We start from the raw sequence: 14,664 nt of genomic DNA, 5'->3' as shown, positions 1-14,664 counted from the left end.
GACTTGCTCGGATGCCCTGAAGGACACGAACGTGGCTCGACGCGTTTAACCGCGTACGCATTGCCGCCATTCGGGCGACCGCAAGCGGCATTTCGTGAATGGCGTCTGCGGCCATGAAGGGAATGGCCTCCGCGAAGGGTCTCCATCAGACTGATACATTCGAATAATTTACCTGCGTAATAGGGCTCATTTGATTAGCCCAGGCTGCCGCCGGCGGCTGACACGGTCCAACACGGGCGGGGAGTGTGGGGTGGGGGGGGTGAAGGGCTGGGGAGGGGGGGGGGGGTTACGGAGGTTGTTTGTGGTTGCTTCGGGTGGGCCCAGGGTTTCTTTGTGTGCAGGGCCACGGTTTGTTTGGGATTGCTTAGTGTTTGCTGGCGGCGTCGGTAGGTCGAGTTTGCTTCTGGTTGGGATCATAATTAGCGGCTTAGGTGGCTGGGAGGGAGGGAGGGAGGGAGGGAGGTAGGGAGGGAGGGTAGATCCCCACCCCTTCCCTAACCTCTGTGTGCCTGGCTCTCGACCTAATCGTGACGTCATGCATGATCCATGTCATCATGCATGACATATGACGTCATACAGGAGCTGTCCGCAAGTCTTCCGATATTCATTGTAAGAGTCGGAGCTCATATTGACTTAGCGCTCTACAAACCTCACTATCTAGTCCCCCCTCACCCCCCTTCCCCCCCACGATGTACCCTTGCCCTTCCCCCTCCCATGGATGACACATAAGCTTCCTTCCCACATGAAGCACCCCAATACATGTACTCACCCCACACAATCCTCATAGTTTGCATTCCCTCCCCCCCCCACACCCAAAGGGAGTCGATCACCAAAGGATCTATTTCTAGGTTTAGGGGACTAGAAAGAGGGGCTGCTGTGCTTTGGGGGGAGAGGGGGGCTGCGCTTTGCGCCCGGCCTTTGCTGTGGCCCCGGTGCCGTGCATACATTGACGTCCAAAGACAAACCCAAAGGTATAATATACATAGAGAGGCACCTTTGTCAGGCAGTACGTTTGTATATGTGTGAAGTCCCAAACCTATTCGCAGACAGGCATGCATCCATCTGTTCATTGCTTATATATATATATATATATATACACGCACGCACACATACAGTGGGTGTATGGCTACACCGTTGGGCCATCGAAGTTATTGCTGCTGCTTCTGCTGCCCTCGCTGCAACTGCTATTGACACCTCAAATCGAGCGACAGCTGTCACCACCACCACCTCCCCCTCCACAACCTCCACTTCCATCGCCATCAGCAGCAGCCGCCGCCGCAGCTGTATCCGCTGAACCTAAATTAGTTGTTGACGCCGCCGCGACCGCCATTGTCTGGGGGCGCCACGCCGTGGTCTGCCGTCGAGGTGCTTCTGCCTGTTTTGACGGCCGGAGTGCTTGCGTGTGCCTACGCGTGCCTATTCGAGCCTATGTCTGTCTGTGTGTGCGTACGTTCGTTTATGTGTGTGTGTGTGTGTGTGTGTGTGTGTGTGTGTGCGCACGCGCGCGCCACTGGAGGTATTACTCGGACGTTCCGAAGACCTTCTTAGAGGTCGAATTTTGGTGAGTCTGGCAGTTCTGGGGGAAAAGGTACTATGGGACGGAAGTCCAGAGAGATGAAGTTGGAAGTGTCGGAACGAAGGAAAATGATAAAAGATGAGTGAAATTCCTGAAAATGTGTAAAACGCCAGGGGTGGACGAACAGCGCGAACAAGAAGAAGCTTACCTGGACGAATCCGTTTTCGCAGTGCGTCGCGTTCAGGACTCGGCCGACCTTGAAGCTCTTGAACCTGACCACAATCACGCGGTCGTCCTTGATCGCAGGCTTGTTCACCCGAAACCTGTACCAGCAGATCATGGGCTGGTTCCGGTTCTGCCGGGTCACTTCGGGAGAGGAAACATCCTCGTAGATGTCAACGGTCTTGTTGCAGTGTCCTTTGAGGCGGTCGTCTGCAAGGGAGAAGAAAAAGGACGTGAGTCGTGGTCAATGGGGTCGCTGAGAGGAATCGTAGGTGACGAGCACTTTCCCTCATGCTCCTCGTCCCTACACCCCTGGTTCTCAGGACTTGACCCCTGGACCCCTGGGGGACCAAAAAGTTCCCAAGTGGCGCAAGAAGCCAAAATTTTACACCACTTAGTGGATGCCAGACGATTTTATTGAACAAAAAATTCGCCCTCTGGGAATTTAGAAACAGCAGTACATAAACATAAGGTACACGAGAAAACAGGTGAAGAACTAATGCCTTATAAGGACCACTCAATGATTTTGTTTTGGCTACCGATGGTTCATAAGAACTTTTGATTAGTAAAAAGAATAACACTAAAATCACAAACACCATAGATAAAAACAAACGATGATATAAATACTTTTAGTGTGTTAGTGATTATTACTGATAAGTGTACTTATGATACTGACGGTTGTACACATTAGAACCAAGAGAAGCAATAAAAAAATATCAAGCCGGAGAATATTGTGCTAACAGCGACAATAATATTGTGTAGAGTGCTGACATTGGCAATAATGGCAATAATCATCACGACAGTAATACTGATATGGCTTATGTAAAGCAAAAAAATAAGTCCCTGGCTAATTAATGACCAAACCGATCTGAAAATGCAAATAACTGCCTCACTGCCGGGTGACCCATTTTTTTTGTCTTCATCCTGGCTGCCGCCTAACTATTCTCTTCATTTCCGTGACGCCCCTTCGGTGAGAGGAGGATTTCTCCTACCCTCCATTAACTCCCTCAGTCCAGGCTGGCACTTCCCTCTGTATTCTACCTACCGCCAGGTCATTTCATTCATTTCCGCGGCACCCCCCTTTAGTACAGACGGAACGTTGGTAAACAGTGGTCATAACGTCCAGACTGACCATCACACGCGAAATAACAACGGTCATGAAAATGGTGATGATTACGGACACCAAATCGAACGAGGTCGATAATGGCATGCCGGGGGGGGGGGGGGCACTCCTGACTTGCGCAAGAGGAAAAATAACTGAATAATATTGACGGGGCGAACCGGCCGCGCCGGACCCGAACCTCGGACTTTTGACCGGGGCGATAAGCCCAACCTCGTCAATAACAGGTTTCAGACGATAAGGCCAACCTAACACCAATAACGGACACAGCCTGAAAACAGTGGACAGTTATCGGCTGCCTGGCGGGTCGTCATTGGAGAGAGAAAGAGAGAGAGAGAGAGAGAGAGAGAGAGAGAGAAAGAGAGGTAGAGGAGAGAGGAGAGAGAAGAGACAGAGAGAAGAGAGAGAGAGAGAGAGAGAGAGAGAGAGAGGTAGAGGAGAGAGAGAGAGGAGAGCGAAGAGACAGAGAGAGGAGAGAGAGAGAGAGAGAGAGAGGGGGGGGAGGGAGGGAAAAAGGGAAATGGTAGCTTCCGGACCCTGCCGCCGGAAGAGGAGAGGAAGGGAGGGGCAGAGGGGAGGAGAAAGGAGAAGAGGATACAGGAGTGAAGAGGGGAGAAGAGAGGGAAGGACGGGAAGGGGAGGAGGAAGGAAGGAGGAGAGGAAGGCAGAGGGGGAAGAGGAGAGAAGATGGTAAGGGAATGGGAAAGGGAGGGGAGGGGAAGGAAGGGGTGGAGATAGGAAGTGAGGGGAGAGTAGGAAAGGGGCGAGAAGGGGAGGGGAGGGGAAGAGAAAAGAGGGGAGGTGAGATGAGAGGAGGTCAGAGGGGGGAAGAGGGGAGAAGAGGGGAAGGGACGGGAAGGGAGGGGAGGGGAAGGAATGGGATGGGAGGGGTGGTGAGGGGACAGGAGGAGAGGGGAAGGGAAGGGAATTGGAAGATATCTTGTATCTTTTTAATTGTATTTGCTGGACTTTAAACTCATAATTAAACCCAATTCGCCTGAAAAGGTTAAATCAAGGCATTGCTAACCTCTTCTCCCCGTGACCCAGGCTGACCTCCGAGGTCAACTGCCCCTCGCGCCGGGAAGAACCCGTCACTTTCCTGTCGCCGGGTGACGCTCGCTTGTGTGTCAGTGACAAGTGCGGGACGGCGTCGGATGTCAAACATAGGTGATCCGTCGCCGGTTAGGTGTCAAAGGTGTCCAGGCCTGTGAACACCCATGCATTTGTATGTATGCATGTTTGTATGTATGTATGCATGTATGTACTATAAGTCTATGTATGTATGTATTATGCATGTATGTATGCATGTATGTACTATATGTCTATGAATGTATTGTATGTATGCATGTATGTATGTATGCATGTATGTACTATATGTCTATGTATGTATGTATGTATGTATGTATGCATGTATGTATGTATGCATGTATGTACTATATGTCTATGTATGTATGTATGTATGTGTGCATGTATGTATGTATGTATGCATGTATGTACTATATGTCTATGTATGTATGTATGTATGTGTGCATGTATATGCCTATGTATGTGCATATTTATGTATGTATGCATGTATGTACGTATGCATGTATGTCTATGTCTTCCACCTATGTGCTATTCCACCAACACAGCAGTTCACATCCTGGGGACCACCAGGCCCTAGTGATCCACTGTGGGTCCCAATCGGGACAACAAAACAAAAGCTAGTAGTGGGAGTGGGTGGATGCACAACGATTGCCTTCAGTGTAGCTGAGAGGGGCACGCCGAAGAACAGAATTACACAAGTGTCTGGGATATGCAAGAAACAAGGTTTGAGGAGCCTTTGGTAGATGGACCTTTTTTATTATAGTTTTTTTTTTTTGGGGGGGGTCGTAAAGAGGGGTGAGAGGGGGGAGTGAGGTGCAAATCCATTTGCACAAACCATCACGATTTCCATCACGTACCCGACGCTGATTGGCCTGGCCTGGCCTGGCCTGGCCGCTGCTGCTGCTGCGTCGGATTCAGAGACCCTGCCCCCCCCCTCTCCTCCCCTCCCCTCTCGCCTTGTTCGCGTTCCAGCCCCCAATTAGAGGCACTTTTCCGTCGTCCTCCTTCTCCCCCGTGAGTCTTTCCCCTCCCTCCACCCGTCGTCTCTCTTTTTTCTCTCTTCTTTCTCGCAGACTCTCTCTCATCAAGGCTCCTTTGACTCCATTTTCGATATGTAAATTTTTCATCGTCTCCCCCCCCCCGCCATTTTTTTTTCAAATCGTCCCCGTCCTGAGGCGGCCTAATTACGTCTATTCCCCCCCCCCCATCCCCAACGATCCCTGACAGATCTCTCGGCACCTCACAGACCACCGAATCGGCTCGGATATCGTCGGTTCTTTCCACCAGTACCGTCAACCCGGAGGAAGCTCCTTCTCACCTACCAACCATCCTTTCTGTTCCTCCAACTTCCCCCTTTACACTCCTCCTCCTCCTCCTCCTCCTCCTTCCCTGCCCGCATCTTCCTTGTTCGAATGATTTCGGATATCTTAGGTATCCATCGGATGAATCCGACTGCTATCCTTTCTACTCTTCCACTTCAACTTCCCCACCCACACCCATTCCTTTGCACCTCATTCTCCAAAGGCATGGGGGGGGGAATACTCGGGAGTACCAATCCCCCCCCCCACCCACCCACACCATATTTCTCCATCCATCTCCTAGCCTTGGGCTTGGAGACTCGAACATCTTTGGACATACTGGCTTACCTGGAACCTCATCTCCTCCCCCTTCCTCCATCTCCCCCCCCCGTTCTCTCTTCCATCTAAGTTCTTTCGTTCGCCCTCTTTACCAACTGGGATGAGGGTCGCCAACATTTGCTGCCCTCCAGTTCAACATATTTTCGGGATCTCTTTTTTTTTTTTTTCCCTCAGAGGTCTTTGCGCGTGGTCTTGCGTGAAAACATTTTGATTATTCTCCCCTTCCCTTTAATCTCCCCTCCCCGTCTTTCCCATCCACCACCGCTTCAGTGGGAAAGTGTCCTTCATTTTTTTTTCTTGTCTGCCTTCCGCTTGGTTATTGCACGGTTCTTCTGATTTAATCCTCTTTCCTCAGCTAAGGAGGAGGAGGAGGAAGAGGAGGAGGAGGAGAAAGGGGAGGAACAGGAGGAGGAGGAGGAGAAAGGGGAGGAACAGGAGGAGAAGGAGGAGGAGGAGAAAGGGGAGGAACAGGAGGAGGAGGAGAAAGGGGAGGAACAGGAGGAGGAGGAGAAAGGGGAGGAACAGGAGGAGGAGGAGGAGGGGGAGATGAAAGCAGGGGCCATGCTATTTGCCTCCCGCAGCGAAAAGTAATTCGCTAAATCTTGACAGAATAATTTCCTTGGTGAGGGCGGAGGCATTATCATGGTCATCATCATCATCACCATCATCATCATCATCATCATCACCATCATCATTACCAGCAGTCAGCGGCAAAGGGCAGCAGGGGCAGAGGCCAAGAGCCATCGATGACGCAAACAATCCACAAGAAGCTGGCGTCCCCATTTCTCATTCATCTCCAAGATATGGATGAGGAGGAGGAGCAGGAGGAAGAGAAGGAGGATGAGTAGGAGGAGAGGGGGGAAAAGAAGGGGCGAAGGAGGAGGGGAAGGGAAAGGAAGAGGTGGGTAATGAAGTAAAGGAAGAGGAGAAAGAAGAGATAATAGGAAAATCATGATAAAAGGAAGGAGAAGCAGGAGAAAGAGAGGGAGAGGAAGAAGAAAGAGAAGGAAAAGGGGATGGAGGGCGAAAAAGGAGAAGAAAGCAAAGAAGGTGAAGGAGGAGGAGGAGGAAAAGATTTCTCAACTTCGATATTCTGTGAGTTTCTCAGAAGAGCAGGGAACGAGCCGTCAGCAAGAGAGGTATGTATGAGCATAGTCAGTGCTCTAATCAGTTTTCGTCATTTTTTTTTCTCTCTCGTTTCTCATTCCTCGTCCCGTCCCCTAGGCCGGAGACAAACGAGCGCATCGGAAGAAATATGATCTGGTGCAAATGGGAAAATCAGAGATGGCGATTGGAAGTGCTGAGTTAAAAGAAAAGAGAAAAATATATAGATAAAACGAAAAAAAGAAGACGAAGAGACAAAAGAGAGTGTGAATATGTGTGCGTGTGTGTGCCTGTTTGTGTGTATGTTTGTGTGTGTGTGTGTGTGTGTGTGTGTGTGTGTGTGTGTGTGTGTGTGTGTGTGTGTGTGTGTGTATGCCTCTACGTACTTTCTACTCGCATACGTCCCCTCCCATGAAACAGGGTCGAGTCAACTCCCCCTCTCCCGTTCCTCGATCGCCGTCTCGTCTCCGAGTCTGTCTTGACAGAAAGCATAAAATGAAACGGACCCTCAAATATATATGGAAATTTGGTCAGGACCGATCAGTGGACATCCCTTCCTCCCCCCCGCCACCCGCTTCCCGTCTCCCCTATCTGTCTCTGGAGACGGGACGGAGGTCCGCGCTCGAGACGGGCCCGGCGAACTAACCCGAACCGTCAAATCCGAGAAAAGGTGGTGGATTCCGCGCACGTCCTGAATTTCATAGGCTGTTGGTTGCCGCCTTCCTTCTGAAGTTAACACCGACTCACCGCTCCCGTAGCTGACTCGTTCCAGTTATTCTACCACCAGGCATTATTACACGCACAACACATCTATTCATATAAAGATAGGTCTGAATACATATATGTATTATGTATGTATATAGGTATGCATGTATGTATGTATTCATATGACAGCCAGGATTTCTACGTATTTTCCTGTTTGCTTTTCAGTGATATTCAATTCTTGAGAGAGAAGAGGAAAGGAGGAGGAGGAGGAGGAGGAGGAGGAGGCGGAGGAGGAGGAGGAGGGAGGAGGAGGCCAGAGAGGGACGGACATCTGCCTTATCTCTCTCCGGCCGCCGTGAAATGTCCCCTCCAAAATCATTTCCATGGGACACCACACCCCCTTTTCCAGAAGAAGGCTCCGACCCGCCACGGCCAACGAGGGGGCGGGGCTAAGAGTCAGATAGGAGCACGCAGTATGTAGCACTCTGTGTGTCTGTGTCTGTGTGTGAGTGCGTGCGTGCGTGCGTGCGTGCGTGTGTGTGTGTGTGTGTGCGCGTGAGTGTGTGTGTCTGTGTGTGTGTGTGTGTGTGCGTGCGTGCGTGTGTGTGTGTGTGCGTATGTGTGTGTGTGTGCGCGCCTAGAGAGAGCAAGAGAAGCAGGCGGAATAGGAGGTAAAGTCAGGGAAAGAAAAGAGAAAGAAAGAGGAGGAACAGTAAGAGGTGGAGGAGGAGGAGGAGGAAATGGAGGTGGGAAAGGAGGGAGGGATGGTGGGTGTAAGGAGACAAAAGGATGGGCGGTGGATGGTTGATAGTTGCGTCCTCAGGACGCGCCTATCAACCCATCAGGTCCTCGTGAGGTCCGACTAATCAGAGGACACCACTTGTTTGGATGCAACAACCGAGGACTTCTCTCTCTCTCTCAGTTTCTCTCCCTCTCTCTCTCTCTCTGTCTCACACACACACACACACACATTAATAGTTCAATCTCTCTCTCTCCCTTCTTCTCCTCCCCTCCTTCCCAGCCTTTGAGACCTCTCTCTCTTCGCCCTCTTTTCTTCTCTCTCTCTCTCTCTTCTTGAATTTCATCACTACATCCAAAGACTTTTCCCAGATTCCTCCCTCCCCTTCTCTACTTTCTTCGCCTCTCCTCTCTTCCCTTTCCTCTTCCCCTCCTCCCCTCTCTTCCCTCCCCTCTTCCCCTCCTCCCCTCTCTTCCCTTCAAACGCCCTTCAGCGTCGCAGTTTCTAATCCTCCTGCAAGGCCTCTCCCGGAATTTCGCCCCCTCCCCCTCTCCCCCCTCCTCCCCCCTTTCACCCACAAAGGAATCAAATGCTCCCCTCCCCCCTCCAACCAGTAATCTCCTTGACCGAAACCAAGTATTTCGTTTCTTTTCTCCCCCCTACCCCCCACCACGGCGAGAATATGCACGAGCTCACATATTGTACATCTACAATAATAATAACAATAATATAGTGGTGATAATGATAATAATAATGATAATAATAACAATAATAATAATAATAATAATAATAATGATAATAATAATAATAATAATAATGATAATAATAACAATAATAATAATAATAACAATAATAATAATAATAATAATAATAATAATAATAATAATAATAATGATAACAACAATAATAATAACGACGATGAAAATAAACAAATAAAATAAAACGACAAATGCAAGTACTTACAAACATAAACACAGATACTTGTCGAGTATATTATATTTAGGTAGATGCACACAACGGTACAAACACTAATACAATTATGTCTGCAAATACATGACACACACACACACACACACACACACACACACACACACACACACACACACACACACACACACACACACAAGGCCTGGCCATTCTCCTCGGCATTTACTCTCCAAGTGTCCAAGTCCTCCTCAAGCCACCGAAGGAAGAGGAGGAGAAAGAGGAGGAGGAGAAGGAGAAGGAGGAGGAGGAGGAGGTAGGTCGCTTTCCTCAGGCTTGGCGAAGCCTGGCTCTGAAACAAACAAAGCCCCGTTGCAGCAAGACGAAACGCTTTCAGGGAGGCCCAGGTCCTGAAGCCTTCTGAAGGTCCCACTCGAGTCCCGACCGTGCCTGCTGCTGCTGCTGCTGCTGCTCGAGGACATCTGAAGCCCCGATGAAGCCGCCTGATTTCATTTCTGCTGAACTTCGCACAACGCCAAGGAACCTATTCAAACTCAAGATGGCGTGTGAGAGAGGGAGGAAGGAGGGAGAGGGAGAAGGAGAGGAAGAGTCGATAGTGAAGGAAGAGACAGTAAGGAGAGAGAAGAGAGAGAGAGAGAGAGAGAGAGAGAGAGAGAGAGAGAGAGAGAGAGAGAGAGAGAGAGAGAGAGAGATGGGTGGGGGTAGGGAGAAGGGGAGACGTGGGTGAATTGGTGAGGGGGAGTGGGGGGTGGTAAGGATCCCGGGGTCCCTCTCCCTCCCTTTCTACCTCTTCCTCTTCTAGAAATACTTCCAGGATTGAAGGACGTGGAGGGGAGGGGGAGGGGTGTAGAGAGGAAGAGAAAAGAGAAAAAAGGAAAGAAGATGGGAGGAGGAGGAGAAGGAAGAAGAGAGAGGGATATGGATAGATGCTGCCACGTGAACGGACGGACACGAGCGGAGGAAGACAGAAGAGTTAAGATGGAGAAGAAGAAAAAAGGGGGGATAGAAGAGGGAAGAGAAGGAGAAGAAGGAGGGAGAGAAGGAAGAAGAGGAGGATGAGAAAAAGGAAAAGGAGAAGGAAGAGAAAGAAAAGGAGGAAGTGGAGGAAGTCTATGAATCTTGTAGCATCCAAAGATAAAACCCGAAGTGACCTGAGAGTCGCAAGGAAGGGAAGGGAAGGAAAAGAAATGTAGGTGAAGTTAAAGGCAGGAAAGGGAAAGGAAAGGAAAGGGAAGGGAAATGAAGGAAGCGAGAGTCGAATGGGAAGGAAGGAGAGGTGAAGGGAAGAAACAAAATGAGGGAAAGGTAAGGGATGTTAGGAAAGAGAGAAGGGGAGGGAGGGTAAAGGTCTTCGGAGGAGAGAAGAAGAGGGGCAAAGGAAGGCAAGAGATGAAAAGGAAAGAAAGAGAATATAATGGAAGAAAGATGAAAGTAAAGATGGAGAGACAAGAGAAGAACACGAAGGGGAGAGAGAGGGGAAAGAGAAAATGAAAAGGAGGAAACACGAGAAGGAAATGCCAGAGAAATTGAAAGAGGAGAGAAGAGAGAAAAGACAGAGGAGAGGAGAGGAGGAAAGGAGGAGGAGGAGGAAGAGGAGGGAAATAAAGTGAGAAGTAAGTATGTGAGAGAAAAGGGGGAGGGAGAGAAAGATGAAGGAAAAGAGAAATAGAGAGTAGTGTGATTGCAGGAGGGAGGAATGAGAGGGCGAAAGGAAGAAGTAGGGAGGGAGGTAAAGGGATGGAGGGAAGCAGAAGGGAATAAGAAAAGGGAAGGGAAGGCAATGGGAGGTGTAGGCAAGGAGGAGGGTCAGAGGGAGAGAGAGAGAAAGAGAGAAAGAGAGAGAGAGAGAGAAAGAGAGAGAGAGAGCAAGGGAGGGACGAGAGAAAGAAAAAAAAAAGAGGAATTGAAGAATGCGAGGACGAAGGGAGTGAGGAGGTGAGTGAATGAGTGAATGAGGGAGGGAGGGAGGGAGGGAGGGAGTGAGTGAGGGAGGGAACGAGGCTGCTGCAGGTAATCTGATTAGTACGGTGTGGTGGCAGCAAGAAGGCGCGCCCGCTGATGCTTTCAAAAAGCAAAATAGAAGAGTGGCGCGGAGGGGGGCCGAGGGGGGAGGGGGAGAAGGGGGGACACGGGGGAGGAGAGGAGAAGGGGTGGAGGGAGGTGGTGATAGAGGAGGAGGGGAGGAGTGGAAGAAAAGTGGAAGGAGAGGAAGAGAAAGTGAAGGGGAGGAAGGAGGACAGGGAGAAGAAAAAAGAAGAGTGGAAGAGGGGGCAGAAGGGGGGAGAGAGGGAACTGGAGAAGGGAGCGTTGCGAGGGGCAGCAGGAGGAAGGAGAGGGAGGAGGAGGAGGAGGAGGAGGAGGAGGAGGAGGAGCATGATGCGGAGAAGCGAAAGAGAAGAAGAAGAAGAAGAAGAAGAAGATGAAGAAGAAGAAGAGAAAAGAAAGGCGAAAATGAAATAGAAAAGGACGGACGTTCAAGAAAATGAAACGAAGATGGGAGAGAGAGCGAGAGAGAGAGAGAGAGAGAGAGAGAGAGAGAGAGAGAGAGAGAGAGAGAGAGAGAGAGAGAGGAAAAAATAGCAAACAAGAGAGTGGAAATAGAAAGTAAATAGAGACAAAAAAGTGAGGAGCAAATACAAAGAAATGACAACGAAAAGATTTAAGAAATGTGGGGGAAATAGAAAGAGAAAGAAATAAAGAATTAAAGAAAAGGGAGACGGAGGAGGAAGGAGTAAAGTGGAGGAGAAAGAGGAGGGGAGAAGGAGGTTCGCAGAAGGAAAATGAGGAAACCTAACGAAACAATAGAGACCAAGAGGAGGAACTGAGGGGGAAAAGGACAGGAAGAGGAGGAAGAGGACGAGAATTAGAGCAAGAGGAAGAGGTAGAGGCAGAGGAGGAGGAGGAGGAGGAGAAAGAGGACGGAAAGGAGGATGAAAAGAAGGAAGAGGAAGAGAACGAAAATGAAGACGAAGAGGAGGAGGGGTAGGAAGAAGAGGAGGAGGAGGAGGAGCAGTAGGAGAAGGGAGGGGGGGGGAAGAGAAAGAGGAAGAGGACCGGAGGCCCAAGAACAAAATGTCTGACGATGAGGAGGACGCCCGCTGTCGCCCTCCAGCGGCGGCGGCGGCGGCGGCCGAAGCATACACACGTCCTCCAGGGCTGCGCTCCTGAGGGCCGCCAGGAAGGAGGTATCAGCATAAGAATAAAAATCTTTGACGAGGCCGTGAGCGAGGGAACCTTGCAGTAGGAGGAGGAGGAGGAGGAGGAGGAGGAGGAGGAGGAAGAAGAGAAGGAGGAAGAAAATGGGGAGGAAACGAAGATGGAGGAGGAAGAAGAGGAAATAAAATATATTAAAAAGGTGTCAACCACGAAAATGAGAGGTGATTGTAGTCTCATTCCTCAAAATTGTGCAATAATCGTTACTTTATACCCTATGCGCATCACACAAAGAGATCAAAGTCGTATGGGCGCACGCACACACACACATCATCCCATTTGTTCTAGAGAGATAGCTACGGTTTTTACTATCAATGGAAGCTTTTCAAGCCGGGAGTGACGAGCAAACGGTGAGCCTGGAAAGCGTGGGAGGCAACGACGCTAACCGTTACACCAGTAATGCGTCTGTGTGTGTGTGTGCGCGTGTGTGTGTGTGTGTGTGTATGTGTGAGAGTGTTTGTGTGTCTGTGTGTGTCTTCATGTGTATGTGTTTGTGTGTGTGTGTGTATCTGTGTGTGTGTTTATGTGTGTGTGTGTGTGTGTGTGTGTTTATGTGTGTGTGTTTGTGTGTGTGTCTGTGTGTGTGTGCTTGCGTGTGTGTGTCTGTGTGTGTTTGTGTGTGTGTCTGTGTGTGTGCGTGCGTGTGTGTGTGTGTGTCTGTGTATGTGTGTGCGTGCGTGTGGGTGGGTGCGTTTATGTGAGATAGATAGATAGATAGAGAGAGAGAGAGAGAGAGAGAGAGAGAGAGAGAGAGAGAGAGAGAGAGAGAGAGAGAGAGAGAGAGAAAGAGAGAGAGTTAGAGTTGGCCGCAAGGTCAGCTCGTGAGAAGCCTCACGAGTCGCCAAGAACGTCGTAGGAGCGGGGTGAGGGAAAATCCACAATGGAATGAACTGTTAAGGTTGATAATGTCAGCCATTAACTCGGGAATATAAACCTTATAAGCCGCGCGTGCTCGAATTTGAGCCGTGAGGTTTTGTAGTGAGTTCAACCGCCGTGAGAGGGACCGTGAGAGGCCGTGAGCCTCAGCTGGGGACAAGAGTCATGAAGGAGACCTCGCAGGCTCACTTCCGGAACGGCAACACCAACAGTGTCAAACGAGGCGGGCGGGCGGAGACAGACAGACAGACAGACAGACAGACAGACAGACAGACATATACACACACATACATACACACAGGGAGATAAGAGGAGGTGCAGGAGGAGGAGGAGGAGGAGAAGGAAGAGATAGGAGGAGATGGAGGAGGGTGGATGGACCGGCAAGGGAAGTTACAGGAGGTTCTTAGAGAGGTGTGTGTGGGGGGGGGAGCGGCTGAGAAATAGAAATTACAAAATATCATGAGATGAAGAGGACTAGAAAGGTGTGGAGGAGGAAGAGGAGGAAGAGGAAAAGGAGGGGCAAGGGAAGGTAAAGCAATAGGGAGAGAAGGATGCGGGGAAGTGGAAATTAAAAAGATGCTGCAGGACGGAAAAAAAAGGGAAAGGAAATAGAGGGGACAGCGGGTGGTAAAAGTACGTATGAGGTAGATGAAGAAACTGGATGAAAGAGGTAATGAAAGAGGAGGAGGAAGAGAGAGAGGAGGAGAAGGAGGAGGAAGACGAGGGGCAGGCGAAGGAGGAGACCTTATCCTTGTCCTCGACATCGTTCTCGACGTCGTCCTCGTTGTGCTTGAGCGATACATTGGATAAAAATGGGGAAGAATTGTTGGAGAGAACGAGGGAGAAAAGATCTAAGCCGGAATGAGGGATGGTAGAGGTGAATACACACACACACACACACACACACACGCACACATACACACACATATGTATACACCCACACACGTATACACACACACACACACACACACACACACACACATACACACACACACTTATACACACACACGTACACACACACACACACGTACACATACACACACTTATTCACACACACATGCACATACACATACACGCACGCGCGCGCGCACACATAAATATCCTTAGGCGTCATCTTGCCAGTAACCCAAACTAGTCTTGTCCATCTGGTGAAGAATTTACCACCAATATTCTATTTCCTGAATCCCCAATATTCCTCGTCAACAGGCGCACCGAGGCAAGCCTGAGGGAAATAGGGGGAGGAGGAGGAGGAGGAGGAGGAGGAAGAGGAGGGGGCGTCTCTCATCGTCTCCTGAAACTTCTGAAATCCGCCAGAGGCCATCAAACTTTTTTTTTTTTTAATCACACATTTTCATTTCTAATTTTTCTTACCATCGTTCAAATTTCCAATAAAAAAAGTATTGTATAATTTCATGAAGACATGGCCAACAAAATCTCGAATTTACAATTTTCGAACAAGGCTTTAGGGTGGGAAGTGGGGGAAGGGGAAAGAGGGAAGGGG

General features: G+C 49.7%; 1 protein-coding gene across 1 annotated transcript in view; it reads right to left on the bottom strand.

Annotated features, from left to right (window-relative positions):
• The window catches only part of LOC143028381 (cubilin), a 120,664-nt gene that overhangs the window by 20,670 nt on the left and 85,330 nt on the right, over positions 1–14,664 (bottom strand). The window contains exon 2 of the mRNA XM_076190365.1: positions 1,725–1,948. Within this exon, the coding sequence (XP_076046480.1) occupies positions 1,725–1,948 (224 nt within the window). The remainder of the gene's footprint in view (positions 1–1,724; positions 1,949–14,664) is intronic.

This window comes from Oratosquilla oratoria, chromosome 9 (assembly GCF_046742065.1).
Source record: "Oratosquilla oratoria isolate Oo_2021 chromosome 9, ASM4674206v1, whole genome shotgun sequence".
NCBI classification, from domain to species: domain Eukaryota; kingdom Metazoa; phylum Arthropoda; class Malacostraca; order Stomatopoda; family Squillidae; genus Oratosquilla; species Oratosquilla oratoria.
The sequence above is the reverse complement of the archived record's forward strand: the minus strand, read 5'-3'. Positions and strand labels throughout refer to the sequence as shown.